The sequence below is a fragment of the Zonotrichia leucophrys genome, chromosome Z (assembly GCF_028769735.1).
Source record: "Zonotrichia leucophrys gambelii isolate GWCS_2022_RI chromosome Z, RI_Zleu_2.0, whole genome shotgun sequence".
NCBI classification, from domain to species: domain Eukaryota; kingdom Metazoa; phylum Chordata; class Aves; order Passeriformes; family Passerellidae; genus Zonotrichia; species Zonotrichia leucophrys.
Genome location: NC_088200.1, coordinates 45,475,545 through 45,491,938, shown reverse-complemented (window position 1 = coordinate 45,491,938; position 16,394 = coordinate 45,475,545). Strand labels below are relative to the sequence as shown.

The 16,394-nt window shown below is 36.5% G+C and overlaps 1 protein-coding gene across 1 annotated transcript in view; it reads left to right on the top strand.

Annotated features, from left to right (window-relative positions):
- PIP5K1B (phosphatidylinositol-4-phosphate 5-kinase type 1 beta) overlaps nt 1-16,394 on the top strand; it is a 97,555-nt gene that overhangs the window by 29,777 nt on the left and 51,384 nt on the right. The window contains exons 4-5 of the mRNA XM_064736471.1: nt 7,019-7,100; nt 7,810-7,878. Of these exons, the coding sequence (XP_064592541.1) occupies nt 7,810-7,878 (69 nt within the window). The 5' untranslated portion in view covers nt 7,019-7,100. The remainder of the gene's footprint in view (nt 1-7,018; nt 7,101-7,809; nt 7,879-16,394) is intronic.

The following is a 16,394-nucleotide window of genomic DNA, read 5'->3' as shown; positions in this document are numbered from 1 at the left end:
ATGGCAGTTTTGTGTTGGTTTTTCCTTGCTGCTTTCACTGTAACATTTGTGGTGGGCTGATGGTACTACAAAGACCAGGAGAAAGAGGAGATTTTTCCCCCCTTTTATTTTTTTGTGAATTTCATAATTTTGTGTATGACTGCTGATTTTCATCTTATTATTTTTGAGACAAAATAAAAACCAAATCAGATAGACTAATCAGGGCTGTTTTTGTTGTTTGGTTGGCTTTTCTTGTTAGGCATCACAGGCTACACAGTTTCTGATTTGCTTTTTTTAGCTGTTCTCTGTACTCTGAAATTGTTCATTCTAGCATTAATTAGCAAGAACAGCATTTTCCAGTTTTCACAAGTACTATCACAAATTTTACAAGGAAGATTTTTCTTTCAGTCACCCTTAAAACCGCTGTAATCAGTTGTGGGCTGGGAGATCTTGACGAGGTTTCAGACCTAATTGTTTGGGGTTTTTCTTTACTTTTTCCCTCCTTCTTTAAATTCATATGACACTTCTTTTTTTTCCTGCCAGATAGACAGAAAAGATAGATTTTTTTTTTTATTTACTTTTTTAGTGACATAAATGAATAGTGTTTAAGATGCAGTAAAAAGTTCGCTCTACTTTTGCAGTATTAGACATAAGAGATCTCTCAGTACTTCTGTGAAGAGTGGAAGTCACAGCACTTGACAGTAGAGATTTATTAGGCTGACAGGCATTACAGGGATTGGGTGGATTAAATGCTCTCAGAGTGAAAATCCAAATTTTTTTAGATTTGAGCCTTTCAATGACTTTTAAGTGATTGTTGAGTCCAATGCAACATGTAAACATTTACTTCATTATCAGGATAATGCTAATGAAGGATAGCTTAAAAATATGTATGTTATCTTTTACTCCTCAGATGTTTCAGATATGGGAGCATATAAGTTTGGTCTTAGATGTCTACGTGTCCTTCTGATACAAACTGAATCTATTCCACAAACTAGTGTTTGGGATATTATGAAAAAAAAAAAATAGAGAGCTGGATTGTGTGTATATATATTTTTTTTTTCTTGTAAATGAGTGGCTACATGCATTACCTCAATTTTTATTTGGAGGCTATGTAATTGCCTGAGCACTCATGTATGAAAAATGTTCTCTGACATTAAAAGACATAGGGTTTTTGGACAGGGGGTTAACTTGTGATGACTGTTGAGAAAGCTGTCGGATCTTTGATGTGTTGTTCCTTTCACCACCCTGTTCATTAAATTATGCTTCCTTTCACTTCTTTAGATCTGTGTATTGGCACTCTGTCTAGCAGTGCTTGCAGGTTCCTAAATACCACTCTTTATTGTTTGATAAACTAAGAAGGAAGGCAATTAAACCATGAAAATTATAGTCAGCATTATTTTAAAGTGTGGAGAAAGCTTCTTTAAGGAGCTAAAATGCAATAAAACCAATATAAGTCCTACTATTCACCTGAAGCTAACAAGTCATTTGCCTCTTGAGCCTTCTGAAAATAGTGCTGATAGTATGCTGATACCTGTGGATGGATTTTGTATGGAAAAATGATGTGTATAGGCAATTCTTATGTATGTCAGAGGATTTTTTGTGTCCCAAACTTCTTAATTTACAAATAATCTGATAAATAATCCTACTGTTCAAGTTCTGCTGGATAGGGTAGGGGAAAAACGATTGACAGTTTTGAATGACCTAAGTTTGTCAACTAAATTTGACAACGGTCCAGGGTACCAGCATGTTTCATGGAATAATAAGCAAGATAAGATGAGATCTAATTTGGAAATCCAGTGCTGTTGTGCATATTGTATTAGTTGGCAGAGAATCCAGACAGGAGGGAGACTTTATAAATGCATCTGTAAGAGAAGTTTGCTCAGTGCCTAAGAAAGTATGAACTCAAATCTTTAGCATCTCAAAGAAGGAGGGGAGCTAGCTTTAATAGTGCCTTTTGATCTTGGAGCTGCCTTCAGGTAGCTCCAAGAATACCATGAATGGTTTTTGAGTGCTCGAGCTTGGGGTAGGGGAAACGCAAGAGAACAAGTATGAAAGTAGTAACTTTTCATTAATGAATATGTATTAATGGATTTCTTCCACTATAGAGCATTTTTGGCTTAGAAGACTTGCCTCTTCTGACAAAATTTTGTGTAGCCAAGGTCTCCAGCTTCACATCAGAGCTGAAATCTAGCAGTCTATGACTGCTCCCAGTGTGGTTTGGTGGAAGAATGCTGTCTTACAGATCTGCAAGTCCTTTTAGTGAGTTGAGGAACTGACTTTAAATGCTACTCTCACAGCTTCCATGAGGAAAATATGTCTGAACAAATCTCATCAGTAAGAGTTTTGCAATAATGGAATGACTATGATTTTCATACTTGTCTTAGAAGCTGCTGCTTCAAAGTAGTAACAGAAGGCAGACAGGAGTTACAAAGGAATTTGACCTGATGATTCTTTTTAATGGAATTCATTATAAATGCTATTTGTAGAACTAGAAATTCTTGTTGGCATCCTTACATGTTGTACTGACAAACTGCTGTGATCAAGAAAGAATGCAGTCTTGATGTGTAAAGTCTCACTTACTTAGGACAGATACAATTACTATTCTGATAATCTTTTTTTGTCTGGTTCTGTTAGTACCATTCGTATGAATTTAATGTAAGAGTCTTTGTGGTTTTCTGAGAAGTTTCCTGCCACATTCTGAGTATTTAGTGTCCTCCTGGCAAAAGAGAACTATTCAAGGATTAAGAAACAGTTAAATAAATAGGTAATCTGACATGCCCAAAACGATGAGAATGAAGTTTCTGTATTGAGTCCAAAATTGTGTATTCTGTCCCAATGCGTTCACTTGCCAGAAAAAAACCAAAACCAATCCAAAGTGGTCCTGAAAATATATTTGTGTATTTGAGACTGAAAAATCAGCACTGTACCATCTATTTTATTTGTATATTATTAATTTTAAACATACATAATTGTTTCTTGAATTCTTTAATTTCTAGTATTCTCCCTCTGCCCAATGGATAACTTAAAGCTTCATTTAATCTCATTTTGTCTTGGTTTTTTTTCCTCCTCATATTTAAAATTAAAGATTACACCTGTGAGAAGTTATAAATCTGTTTTCTTTTGTGTGAGGTTTCTAACTCACTGCAGAGACCTGACAGCAGTACATCCAGGGATATGTCTGCAATAAAAGCTATGAAGACTATTTCAATTTTAACTACCAGTCAGAACAAGAACATGTAATTGCAATTGCAAGAACATGTCATGAAAAGTTACATGGCTTTTATTTGGAGTGTGATTCCTCAACAGCATGTTTTATTAATGCTTTTTAAAAATTATTTGTTTAAGAAAATGGTCTAAATATACTAAGAAATGTATTCTCCAAAAAAAACCCAAAAAGTTTTCATGGCAATGGAAGAAAACAGACCTGATTTTTGGTTGAATGAACTAATACATGGGCCTGTAGGAATCTAGCACTAGCTTTTTTCATGGATGTTGGCTTTCACTGAAGTTGTTGGAAGTTCTAAAGTTAACTTAAATTTGAGCTGAGGGGCCATTTGGATGTAAGGTACAAATACCTGCTCATTTGAGCTGGGCCTCAGCAACTCAGGTTGTGTGAAAACAGCTGGTTATTTACAGTCTGGAAAAATGAGTACCATATGCTGTTAGTAAAAGATAAATTATGACTATATAAGGAACATGGAATTAAAAATTCAGGAAAATATATTGAAGCTGGGTAGGAAGCTCACATTTGCTGTCTGTCATCTCTGTTCCAAAATGCCAGCTATGTGGTGGGCAGGGTGGTGTTGACATTGTGGGCTTCTGGCTGATTAGAGAAATTAAAAAGGTGTCCCTGTAGCTCTAAAGGAAAACGCACATGGCACCTTTCCTCCAGAGTGATGGAAACTGCAGTTTGTGTTAGTTAAGAAGCATGTGGTTCTATGATTCTAGTGTGAGAAACTAAACTGTGAAACACTATGTTTTTTTTCCTGAAGCATACATTGAATAGATATGATTTTTTTCAAAGTCTGCATTTAGGACTAGGAGGTGTTTGGAGCAGAAGGCTGGAGCTGAAGGCTGTAATCTTGTGTTTCAAGAAGACAGTAGTTTTTGTTGCATGTAAGATTTGTGACCAAAATGTTGACTCTTTAAGAGTACTGGGGAAAAGAACTTTAAATTCCTTCTGTATTTTAATGTTTCTCTTTCTTTGTTATCAGGTAGGATAGCATCTAAGGAGCTAAAGACAAGATCTTTATAGCCGTCTTGCACTCATGGTTTAAGCCCAGCCAGCCACTGAGCCCCACATGCTGGCTCACTCACTACCCCCTGATGGAATCTGGGAGAGAATCAATAGAGTAAAAGTGAGAAAACTCAGGGGCAGAGATAAAGACTGTTTCTTTCTAAATAGGTAAATAGGTAAATCAAAAGCCATGTGTGCAAGCAAAGCAAAACAAGGAATTCATTCACCATTTTCCATGGGCAGGAAACTGGCCATTCCCAGGAAAGTAGGGCCCCATAACATGTAACAGTGATTTGGGAAGGAAAACACTGTCACTTTGACCATCCTTACTTCCTTCTTCCCCCAGCTCTGTATGCTGAGCATGATGCTATGTTGTCTGAAATATCCCTTTGGTCAGCTGGGCTCATCTGTCCCAGCTGTTTCCCTTCCCAGCTCCTTGTGCATTGACAGCCCATGCACTGGAAGGGCACAGCAAGGCTGCAGAAAAGGCCTTGATGCTGTGTAAGCACTATGCAAGAGTAGAAAATATCCCTGAATTACCAACACTGTTTCCAGCACAAATCTAAGACATAACCCCACACTAGCTACTGTGAAGAAAATTAACTTTATTCCAGCCAAAGTCAGCTCACTACAGTATTTCTGAAATCAAATGTTGTTTTCCTCTACCCGCCCCCACCCCACGTCTTACTTTATTGTGAGCTTTTCCTTTGTCAGACACATACAGAGCTTCAGTGCTTTAGTTACAGTGCTTTAGTAGTTTCCCGCTATGGTAACGAAAAAATAAATAGTTGTAGCTTAGCCTGGAAGTGAGTCCAGGACTGTAAGCTGTGACTGTCTTTGAACTGTTGAACCTCATCAGAACTGAGACAGTAGCTGTTGCTCTGCGCTTTGTAAAGTGTGTGAGAAGACACCTTGTACTGCTTCAGTAGCTCTAGGGCAGGAGGAAAATACACAAAGTATTACTTGCTTTGCAAAAAATTGTTAGCATGGAACTAGAGATGGTTGTCACAGCACAGATTTTGAAAGTTGTTTAACACAAGCACGGTTAAGATAGACTGGTGTGTTCTGTTTCTCAAAAGATTAGAACAAAAATAGTTCCATTCTATTTTCCTCCTGCTCTAGGGCAGGAGGAAAATACACAAAGTATTATTTGCTTTGCAAAAAATTGTTAGCATGGAACTAGAGATGGTTGTCACAGCACAGATTTTGAAAGTTGTTTAACACAACCACGGTTAAGATAGACTGGTGTGTTCTGTTTCTCAAAAGATTAGAACAAAAATAGTTCTATTCTAGACGCCTTTAGGAATTGAACTAACACAGGAAAAACTTGCCTTCTTTATGGTGTGTGAGTTTTTGTACTTGGTAGTTACTGAACTTGGTCTCTCGTTGTCTGTTTCCTATTGTTGTCAGCATTGCAGGGGTATATTTTCACATAAGTGAAGTGTTCTTGAATACTTTGTCTGTGCTGGGAAAAAAACCTGGCTTTTCTCCCACATCTAGTATGAGTGCTTTCTTCAGCTAACTTACTGCATGAAAGCTCCCATGTTGCATTTATGTAAGGCTTTTGCTGAATCTGTGTGCTCATAATTTAGGAAGTCTTGTATGTAGTGGAACATCATATTGTATCAATAGTCTTGGGAGGTATGTGAAGAACAACAGCTTGGGTAGGGATTGCTGTTTTAACCCAGTGATCAGTTATTTTAAAGGTCTTCTGCTAGTAATTAAAGTGACATTTCTTTTCCTGCAAAAGCTGTTTTAGCAAGTTCTTGATGCCTTTGTATACTGAGAGAGTTGTAAGCATGGCTGAATATTAATATTAAATGTGTGAATATAGGTGAGTGAGGTGAACTACATACAATTTAAAAAGTTATAAAAAGTAAGTTGTTGCCTTTAAATAGGAGTTCAGTGCACAAGAGACTGTTAATGCATATCCAGATGAAGGAATTACTCATTAACACACATTACTTAAATGCAGGCTACGATGAAGAGTGCAGTTAGCTGCAGAGGAAAGGACTGGTATGCAACGTAAGAGGTGTCTTTTTCTGAGGAGGCATTGTTTTCTTCTCAGAAACTCCAAGTTTCTATTTGTTGTGTCACCCCAACTTTTTCTTTTTTTGGCTCAGACGCTTCTCTGAAGATAAGGACAGGAAAATAGTGACTTTGACTCCTTTTATTAAAAGGTTCCTTGGTAGTGCTAAGTATACTCTTTATATTAAGGGAAAATTAAAATCAGGGAATGAGGCCCTAGAATACTTTCTTAAATCAATTTTTTGTTATGTACAAGATGCTATTTGAACTGCTTAAAGACAAAGTGAGATTTTCTTCTCATTTGAGGTATCATTAGATTTTTTTTTAGTTTGTAATCTGTAACTTTTCAATGTGCTATCTTCCAAACCATCTCAGCTATTTTTTATAAGTGATTGGAGATTATAAGGCTATAAGATTAATAACACATGTAATTACACAACACTCCAGAGCATGTATGTGTACTGCTCTACATAAATGTTTTATTGTAGAGGTTCTTGTGCCACGGGGATGAAATATCTAGGGCAAAAAGGAATTACTCTGCACTGATTCCTTCCTGTGTAATACTGCCAGTTTCTAAGTATATTAACCAAGTTATATGTTTTAAGTATAGCAAATTCTAATTATAGTAACCAAGTTATTTGACATGGTTCTTAAAAAGCCTCACTTGTAGCTGAATGCTTGCTTGGGCTGAAGAATAGTAATGAAAGGAAATCTACAGCTATTCTGTGAGATGAAAGTTTGTTAAGGCATAATGATGACAGATATTTCTTATAGGCTGCGAGAAATATTACCACCACCAATGAATGGCTTGATCTTCACTCTCAGCTCCAGATGACCTGTTCTGTTGTTCATAAGGGTAAGTATAATTCCCTTGTTAAAGTATTGGTAAAATTTAGAATTATTTTAAACCATGTCATTGTGCCTTTTTATTTTGTTTACTTTGGCAAACACACTCAGAGTGTCTTACCAAGGTGATCTCTATCTTAGTGGTTTATTCTTGGTCTAGAATGGTCTTAGAGCTGTGATAGGATACAATGTCAAATAGTTAGAGCATGATGCTAATAATACCAAGGCTGTGGCTTTGATCCCTATATGGGCAGTTCCCTTAAGGATTAGACTCCGTGAACATTGTGGGTCCCTTCAACTCAGAATATTCTGCTACTCTGTGGTAGACTATTATTTCCTTGCTACTTTAAAAAGATACAGCATATTGATGCAGCCAAAGACCTTAGACTACTGAGACATGCCACTGAATATCTGAGTCATGAGCTTCATGGTTTTGCCCTTTCAAGAGCATCTCATGCAGTAGGCTGTGGAGCAAGACTTCACTGCACACTGGTGTGGGGAAAAGAAGCAGAGTCATGTAGAATCAGTCATATGCTGGACATATTGCTGGGCCAGTGCTGTCCTTTTAGTCTGTGTGGAAAATACTTACAAGGAATACCCTAGTGATATCTCTGAAAAGTTTAAATTTAGCAAAAATGGATAATAAATTATAGGATTTTTCTAAACAATTACCTTTGTAAAGCAGATACTGTCTTTGTAACTCAAACTTCTGTTATTAGATGTCGTCTGTTACTGAAAATGGAGACATTATTGCTGGAAAGCCAAATGAAGAGAAAACGTACAAAAAGGTAAATAGAAGCTTCAACCTTTTTATTGTATGTTTTTCCCTTCATGTCAGTAATTCAGACCTGCTGTATGTGAATATATTTCAGAACTTATTAAAACCAAGAACAAATAAAACATGTTCCATGGGGTTTTTGAAATTACTTTATCCCTTCTGTGAAATCATAAAATATTTCTATCCACCACAGAACTGAGTATTTAAAACTTGTTTAGTCCAGCTTTAAAGTATACTATATTGCTAGATTGATAGAAATTCTTTGCTCTTAGCAGCAGACACATCTCTGGCCTTAAGCACTGTTGTAAGAAATTTAAAAAGTTTCCAAATGCTTTGAGTGTTTATGTAATGTGTCTAGACTACAAACCCAAAAAGCAAAGCATCTTTCCAGCACTTTGCCAAGCAGACCACTATTTGTTTGATAAGCATTTTTTTAAAAAGAGGTGTATAAGGGAGGACATATTTAATGTAGGAGCATGCATCAATAGTCCATTTAGATATTGCTGATAGTGGGTTGGGGTTTGTTTTTCTGATACAGATTGTCTGTGACCAGCACTATTTAAGTCCACTAGCAATTTTGATGACTAAGCTGAGCTATAAAAGCAAATTTTTCTTTACATATTTACACAACCAAGTTGTTAGCTACTGAATTTGATCATTACTTTGATAGATCATCTCAAAGAAATGGTGATTGTTTTAAAATTAATTCTGTAATCTAGCCCAGAAGTCCACATGCTTCTGTAGTACATACAGTGATTAGGGTTTTTAATTTCTGGGTGTTGCATACAGCAACCAGCAACTGCTGGTAAAGTCAAGAAGATCAATAAGGTATTTCTTTTACCATCCCTTTTCCTGGCAGTTACATTGGTGGCCTTAGCATTCCAGATAATTTTCTCAGAAATTAAAGGAAATAATGTTTGTTTTAAATACAGGTTAGTTCAAATTTCCCAACGGACGACTTTAAAATATAGAAGTCAGAATTTGTCTTGACAATTAGTATGAGAAAGGAAGAAATGTTTGGTGTCTGAACTTCTCCAGGTTTATGTTGCTAGATTAAACTAGTAATAGCTGTAGACAAGCTTCCATTCCCCCTGGTCATCCCACATACTCTTCTCTGTTCCTCTTCAACTATAAATTCACAGCCTTTCAGAAGAAGCTGTAGAAAGTCTTCTCACTATGGTGCAAATTCTTCTGTGTATCTACTGGAAGTACCTCTGACAAGACCTGTGATTCACAGCTGCATCACACTCACATATCACAGTGACTGTCACCTCCAAGTTCTGTCCCTGCACTGCCAGTTGTTGTATCTTATGCCAATTTATTTCCTTTTCATGTAATTACACCTTCAGTTGTTCTATGCTCAAGATCCTGTGCTATGTATGCCCCTAATAGTTTAGTATTATTACCTAATAGTATCATCATACTTCTGCTTTTTGTGGTAGTTTTAATAAAATATTAATACATTTTGATCTCAAAATTTGTCCATGCAGAGCTAGCTGCTGACATATATTTGCCTGATCCCTCCCTTTTAACAGTGTCTCTTTTCTAAAGTCAAATTCCTTAGAAACTTTGCACCCTCTGTTAAATACTGAAGACTGCTTGAGCAGGGAGGTTGGTCCAGATGACCCCACTGGTGGTCCTTTCCAACCTAAACCACTCTGTGACTCTGTGATTCTCACCTCCTTCAGATATTACATATACATTATTTCTGTTTTTAAATGGATATTCAGAGGTATCAGTAGTATATGTTGGAAGTATAGCATAAGTCTGGTAGGACTTCTGTTCATCAGAGGCATTTCATATAATTTCTCATTTAACTCCATGGTTTTAGGTAAGTTACACAGGTAGAAGGCTTGTTTGCAGCCAAAAGCTGCCCGTCTTAAATTGCCCACAGGTGTTCCATTTACAGTTCTCCAGTCATGTATTGTTACACTTGTTTGATTGAAAAATACTTAGAGTCCTTCCTGTGACTTCCTATGCCACTTTCTCCAGAAGTCTGCGCTGGGGAAGAACTTGTTTCCTCAGCTGGTGCGTTTTCAGCTTTTTTGGGTTGTTTCAGGTAGTTATAACTGCTATCCATGTATTACAAACTTCTGTAGTAATGACTGTATTTCACTGCTTTAAGTTAACCTGAGTTAGGTGAAAAGAAGCTATCTGCAGAAAGAGCACCTCTGACTTCATCCATGATAAAACTTTCCAGAATAAAAAGCAGTCTGTAAGGCTATCAGATTTTTCTCTGGAATTTTAGATTATTGCAATATTTTGTTTTTTATTTTGTTAATCTCAGCTGAAATAGAGGTAGGTAACAGCTTTATCTGAATTAATATAATAATCTGAATCTCCAGCTCTTCAATTTCCTATGGTAGTCAGCTGACTTGCCATCTGCATGAATGTAAACATCTTGAAGTTCCAAGAAATTTCTTAATTACTATAACCTTATGAAAGAGCTTGCATGAACATTGCTACACTATCCTTTCAGACTCTGAAATGCATAACTGGACCAAGACAGAGCATGATTTTTATTATGAATCATGCTCCTTCTTTCCACTGTTTTCTTTTTAGCTGTCAGTTTTTCTGGGGCTGCATCTTGACATAAATGCTCCTCTAGCTTTTAATTGTCTGTTGTTATGTAGTCAAAGTCCTGAGAGAGAGGGAGCACAACTTTCTTCTTATTTGTTTTGAGTTTTTTTAGATTTTTAGTTTGGTTTTTGTTTGTTTGTTTTTTGTTTGGGTTTTTTGTTTGTTCTGTTTTTTTCCTCCCTTTTGAAAACCAGGGTGTTTTTCTCTCTTTTAAATTGTGATTTTTAAGGTGGGGCTGCTAAGCTGCTCAGCTGTATGCATTTTTTACAACCATCATAATCTGAAACTACTTATGGATTTTCTGTCTATTTGTAAATTTTGAGAAGTTGTTAAGTCTACAGTGAGAATATGAATAATAAAGTGTTTCAGTCATCCAGATCAAAGAACTTAGTTAATGAAAGAGACACTTCACAGATACATGTTCCATGCAGCTTTTAAGGTAGAGAATTAAAATAACTTTGAGATCAAAGAAATTGTAAATTGTGCAGACTGTGGCCAGTTCTTTCAGGGTGGAGGGTTTTTTGTTGGTTAGCTTTGTTTCTTTTGCTTTTGGTTTGGGGTTTTGGTGTGAGTTTTTTGTTTGTTTGGGTTTGTGGGCTTTGTTTGTTGTGAGTTTTTTCTCAGAGAAACAAGGTAAAGGATATAAGAGAGACTGGTTATTTGTTCCATTGCATGCTTGCAAAAATCAGGTCACCAGACTATAGTTTCTCTTGGATATTTGTATTCAGTCACAGACATCTGGAGTATGCAGTTGCTGCTTTTTTCATTTCCTCTCCATTTTGCAGACTTTCTTGTGAGAATTTGCTGACACACATGCAGTTTCTGCATTGCAATGCCATCAATCACACAAGCCCTGAGTCTGTTGCCTGTCAAATCAGATTTCAGTAGTATCCTAATGCTTAATAATAGGATGGTGGCAAGAATGAGGCTCAGAGAGGTCTGTCAAAGCACATTAGAAGTGTAGAAGAAAATCACACCAGAAAATAGATGTAAATGTGCACTTGTGAAAATCTGTTTTGGATTGCCACAATCTCTGTTTAGTCTGAAGGCTGCCACACAAGTATGTAATTAGAATTTGTTTCTTGCCATTACATATCTTGCAGCTCTTCTGTTTAGTGTATTACAAGCACTTTATGTAACCTGTTCAAAACTGTATATCGTGAGTCACTTTCCCAGGAGCAAAGGAAATTTGCCTGGATAAAGGAAGCCAGCTACCTATTGTTAGCAATAGCTAGCTCGCTTGTAAACATGTGCAAGCAGCATTTTTTTGATCTCTTTTAGCATTGATTTATGCTCTGCATCTAATGCTTGCAGGTAAGGTACTTTTTCTTGTAGATACTGCAGTTTCATCACTGAAAGTTGCTTTACTGGGACCTCAGTGGCAAATTTTATGCAACTATAAAGATACTAAAATGACTGCAACTTTGCCTGGAGCTATGGCTGCTTCCAAGCTCAGAGGTCTCAAATTCTCTTCCTCAAAATAGAACAACCAGAGTAGTTGGGTCCATGGCTACTACTGAAGCTTAAGCATAAATGTTTTGACATGGAGGAAAAATTAATTGAAAACCATGGAGTCACCTGAATCCAATTTTGGAAAATAAAGGGAGAGCAGATTCAGCTTGAAAAAGGAAATCATTCTGATTGCAGTTGAACTGATTCTGATTGTGTGAACAGACACACACGCATGTGCAGGAGTCCGCCTTCATGAAGTGTGACCTGCAGAAGGTGGACAAACATTTGCTAGAGAGAAGAAGTGTGAACTGAAGAAAGACTGGGGGGGTAGTATGGCAGTATTGACCCATAGTCAGAAGTTGTGGAAAAACAGTTAAGATTAGTTATTTTAATGGGATTTTCTGGTAACATTCTTTTCATGTCCCTATTTGTGATTTATTATGGGACAGCTGCAGAAAGCATGCTGAGATGGGGTAGCCACCTTCATCCATAAGTTTCAATGGAAACAGTGTCAATAAGTGGTGTTTCAGTGAGACTGTAAGCACAGCAGGCGCTCAAAGACAAGACAGATCAAGTGCAGGAGCAATGGACTAGGCAATAACCACATGTACGTCTTGAATCTACTTGAAATTTCCTAATATTCAAAGAGAGCTATTTTTAAATATTGCTTGAGGAAAATGTATTGTTTTTCACAGGCATTCTCCTCAGATGGTTTGGCTTAAGAGTTTATACAATTTATGGCAGGTTCTATCTTCTCAGAAGTCTGGAAAAGATAAACTGTGTTTGCAGGGAAGTGATAACATGGGTGGATTCCTAGTACTTTTGTTAATTAGTAAAACTGAAGAGCAAATGCTTACTTGTAGTAGAAAATTCAGATCTGGCATAAGCCATGTAGCTTCAGCAATTTTGATCAAGTGAGACCTATGAATATTTTTCTTCCTTTTTTAAAGAATTTATTTATTTCACTGAGACTTTTGCTTGAAGGCAGGTAGCTGTTCTACCCCAATTCATTCTCCAACAGAGGAGAAGGGTGGGATAGTGGGGAAGATGAAAGCAGATTTCTCCACATACAGTAGCAGAGAGAAATGAACCAGTGACAACTACTTTGTGCGATGCATGGTTGCAAAGCAGTGTCAACCAGTGAAGACTTCTGTTCAGATGTCTCTTTCTCCCCATCTCTTATGAAGAGCTATGGTAGCTAGGTGTCTGTGCCATTTCATTTGGCAGATTTAAAAACCTGTATGAATGACAGTAGTAAAGAAGGTAAAATAAAGCAATCATCATTTTGCCTTTCATGGTGAAAATGAGGAAGAATTTCCAAGGCAGAGTTAATTTCTCTGCATTACTTTATGGCACCTGCAATAAACCAGCTGTCTTCTGGAAAAATCACCATCTTTGCTATAGAAAGTTCATAGGTCAAACTTCAGCTGCAATAAAATGTCATAAAAGGGGAGAACACAAGAAAACAAGGACAAAGTTCACATTCATGGTGTCTTAAAGGGTTTCCCTAGATTCTACATTTGAAGAAGCCCAGAATGTTAGAGCTACATTTCACGAACATATAGGAAATGCATATAGATTTGGCAAAGAGCAATTGAGACTTTGAAGATGAACAGAAAAATAACTGAATGACATTAGAAAGGAACTTCTATTAAATTAGATTAAGCCTGTGCCCTCCTGCTCAGCTCCAATCTGCTCATGGTTTGTTAAATTATTTATGCCATTAATTACCAGTAATTTATAACCTTCACGCTCTAACAGAAACAATTATTGGCCAATTTATAGTATAGATTCTGAAATTACAGTATCCATATTTTTGCCATCCTTGAAATTTTTTTTTCAGTTACTATAAAGGACAAAATTTTCAATCCTTTCAGTAGCCTTGTCCCTAACTGTACAGTTGTTAGATAGTTTCAGTTAGTTGATTTTTTGTTGTTGTTTTTGATTGGGGTTTTTTTGTTTGTTTTTTTGTGTTTTTTTTGTTACCTGGTTATGAACTGCCTTTATATGCATTATGAATGTCTGAGTAACACCTTTATTTTATTTAAATAACAAATTTAAGTTTTAGAAGGCTACCCGAAAGTGATTATTTGTAGGAAAAACAATGTCTAAATCCTGGTTAGTTTATTTGTGGGATCATGTGCGAACTTAAGACCTGATTTGCGAGGATTTAATTTCTCATTTATTTTGCTACTCTGAAAAAAGGATTTCAGTTTACAGTAACGTAGAGCAAATGGAAGACTGATCTGCAGAGAAAGTAATTTAAGAGAACAGTGCATTGAGTGCTAGAATATTTATCAGTGATGCAAATATTCCATATACCTGTATTCTATATTATATGCTGCTGTTATGCTTTATGAGTCTGCGTATAATTTTTGTATCTACAGCCACTTTAGCAGGCCCCCATATGACAAATACAGAAAAAGTATATGGTTACTTTTGACAAAAAGAGACCAAGGTATGTTTCATCATAATGAGATCAGTTATGCAGGGATAAAAGCATCAAAGCACCTGTGCAGTAGACAGTAATATCCTAAACAGCAGAAGGAGAATAGGAGAAGTTTTACTTTGGGCCCCTTTATGTAACAAAGACAGCTGTCATAGTGTACAGCATTTGCTGCAAACTCAATCACTTTCATAACCTAAAATTCATCACCATTTTTATCCTGCTGGTTATTGTCATCCCTTAATATTTCTTGATCTTCAGAAGGTTGATAACAGGTTAAATTATCTGGGACTCACTGTAGTGTCCCTGTGCACTGTCAGCTTTACAGTTACAGTTAATAAATAATCTCAGGGCCATTTTCTGAACCTCTGCATGAGACTAATAGCAAGAAAAATTTATTTCAGTCTCTAAAAGACTGAAAAAAACCCCATGGCACAGAAGGCTGAATTTTATTGTTTGCTTTGCAGCAGGAGAGTATTCAAGAAAAATTGAAATAAATAAGGGGCCTAGGTTTAAAACTAGATTTTGCTGCCTTTTGCGGCCTTAATGCCTTTTAATGGGCTTTAAAAGAGGTGCTCAAGTAAGGAAAAAATCACAAGAGACTTCCATTTTTCCAGTTGCATTTGCAGTTTCCTATAAATACATTTTTATGGTAATGAAATGGATGTTTCAAGAACATTTCCTTTAAGGCTTAAGAAGGAACTTCTATATATTTTCCTTGGATCTAATGATGATAATAATATTATTAATAGTAATATAAAAAATTAAGATAAGTCCTGTCTTAAAAGATTAATTCCAAGGCTTGTTCTGTTTTTGTTTTATGGACTGTGGAAACAAATACTTGTCAGTTGCTAAGGGCATACTGAGTTACCAGCCTTTGGTCATAGTGGTGATTGACAAAAAGTGGACTTTGGACCAGCAGTTGCCTTCAGCATACTGTAGCAGCTCTCAGTTTGTTTTAAAGCATTCTGAATGATTTCATAACATTACTTTTCTGCTAAACCAACTTCTGTGTTGCTGCAGAAATAATAGGTGATTACTAATGACGTTCTTGAATATGAGTGGAAATTAACAAGAAGGTAACCTTGTAGGAAAGATCTGTGTCATTGTATTAGAAGGTCTTACATTCTGCCTTCTGGAGACTACAAGTCTGTGGGTCTTTTAAATTTGAAAAAAAAATTCTACAAATATTTTTATGAGCTTGAAAGATGATCAGCTGGAACCCTGGACGCTGAGAATTTTAAACTTTCTGTGCTTAAAGGCACAGATTCACAAGAAAACATGGCAATTGACATGAGGCTGTGGAGAAGGCTTCAAAAATTGATAGCACTGGGATTACAAGTATGTCGTTGGTTAGAGTTGTGTAATATCACAGGGTGGAAAACTTAGAGTTTGGGGTTTGAGAACATAGAAATTAATATGAAGCAAGATGGAGGTTTTAAGGTGGAGGCAAGTTGTTCTTTACCTTCTAATTCCTTTCTTTTTCATGGGTTTGGATGATGTTTTATAATTGGACAGAAAAGTCCACATTGTGGGCTTTGAGAGATCAGTTATTGAGTTAAAAGGGAAAATAATCTAGGTGTCCTCTCTTAATTGGATAGTTTAGTCTTAAAAAACCTTGTTACAAGAGATAGTTAGCCATTTTGTGCCTTGCTAATGAAAGGCTGCCGAACTCGTGGTTGTGAGACTGTTTCACTGATAAGAAATAATAAACACCTGAGTCCAAACATGAACTACCATCTCAAGTGCCTTCAATACTGACCTCAAGAAACTGATAATGATCCAGAGGTTTCTTTTGGAAGTCATATTGCCAGTTTACTTGTCTTGGGTTTTTTTGAAGTTTGGTGGGTTTTGCCAGGGTTTATTTGGAATGGCATGTCCTCTGTTGTACTGTACTATCTGCTGTTCTTTCAAACATAGTTGCTTGCTCTGGCAGTGAACAAGATGGGCATCCAGCAATGAAGCAGAAACTATTTGTATGTGTATTGGTTTGATTAAAGTTACATAATTACAGCTTTTGTTGGGCATTAATCATTCATGAATAGAAG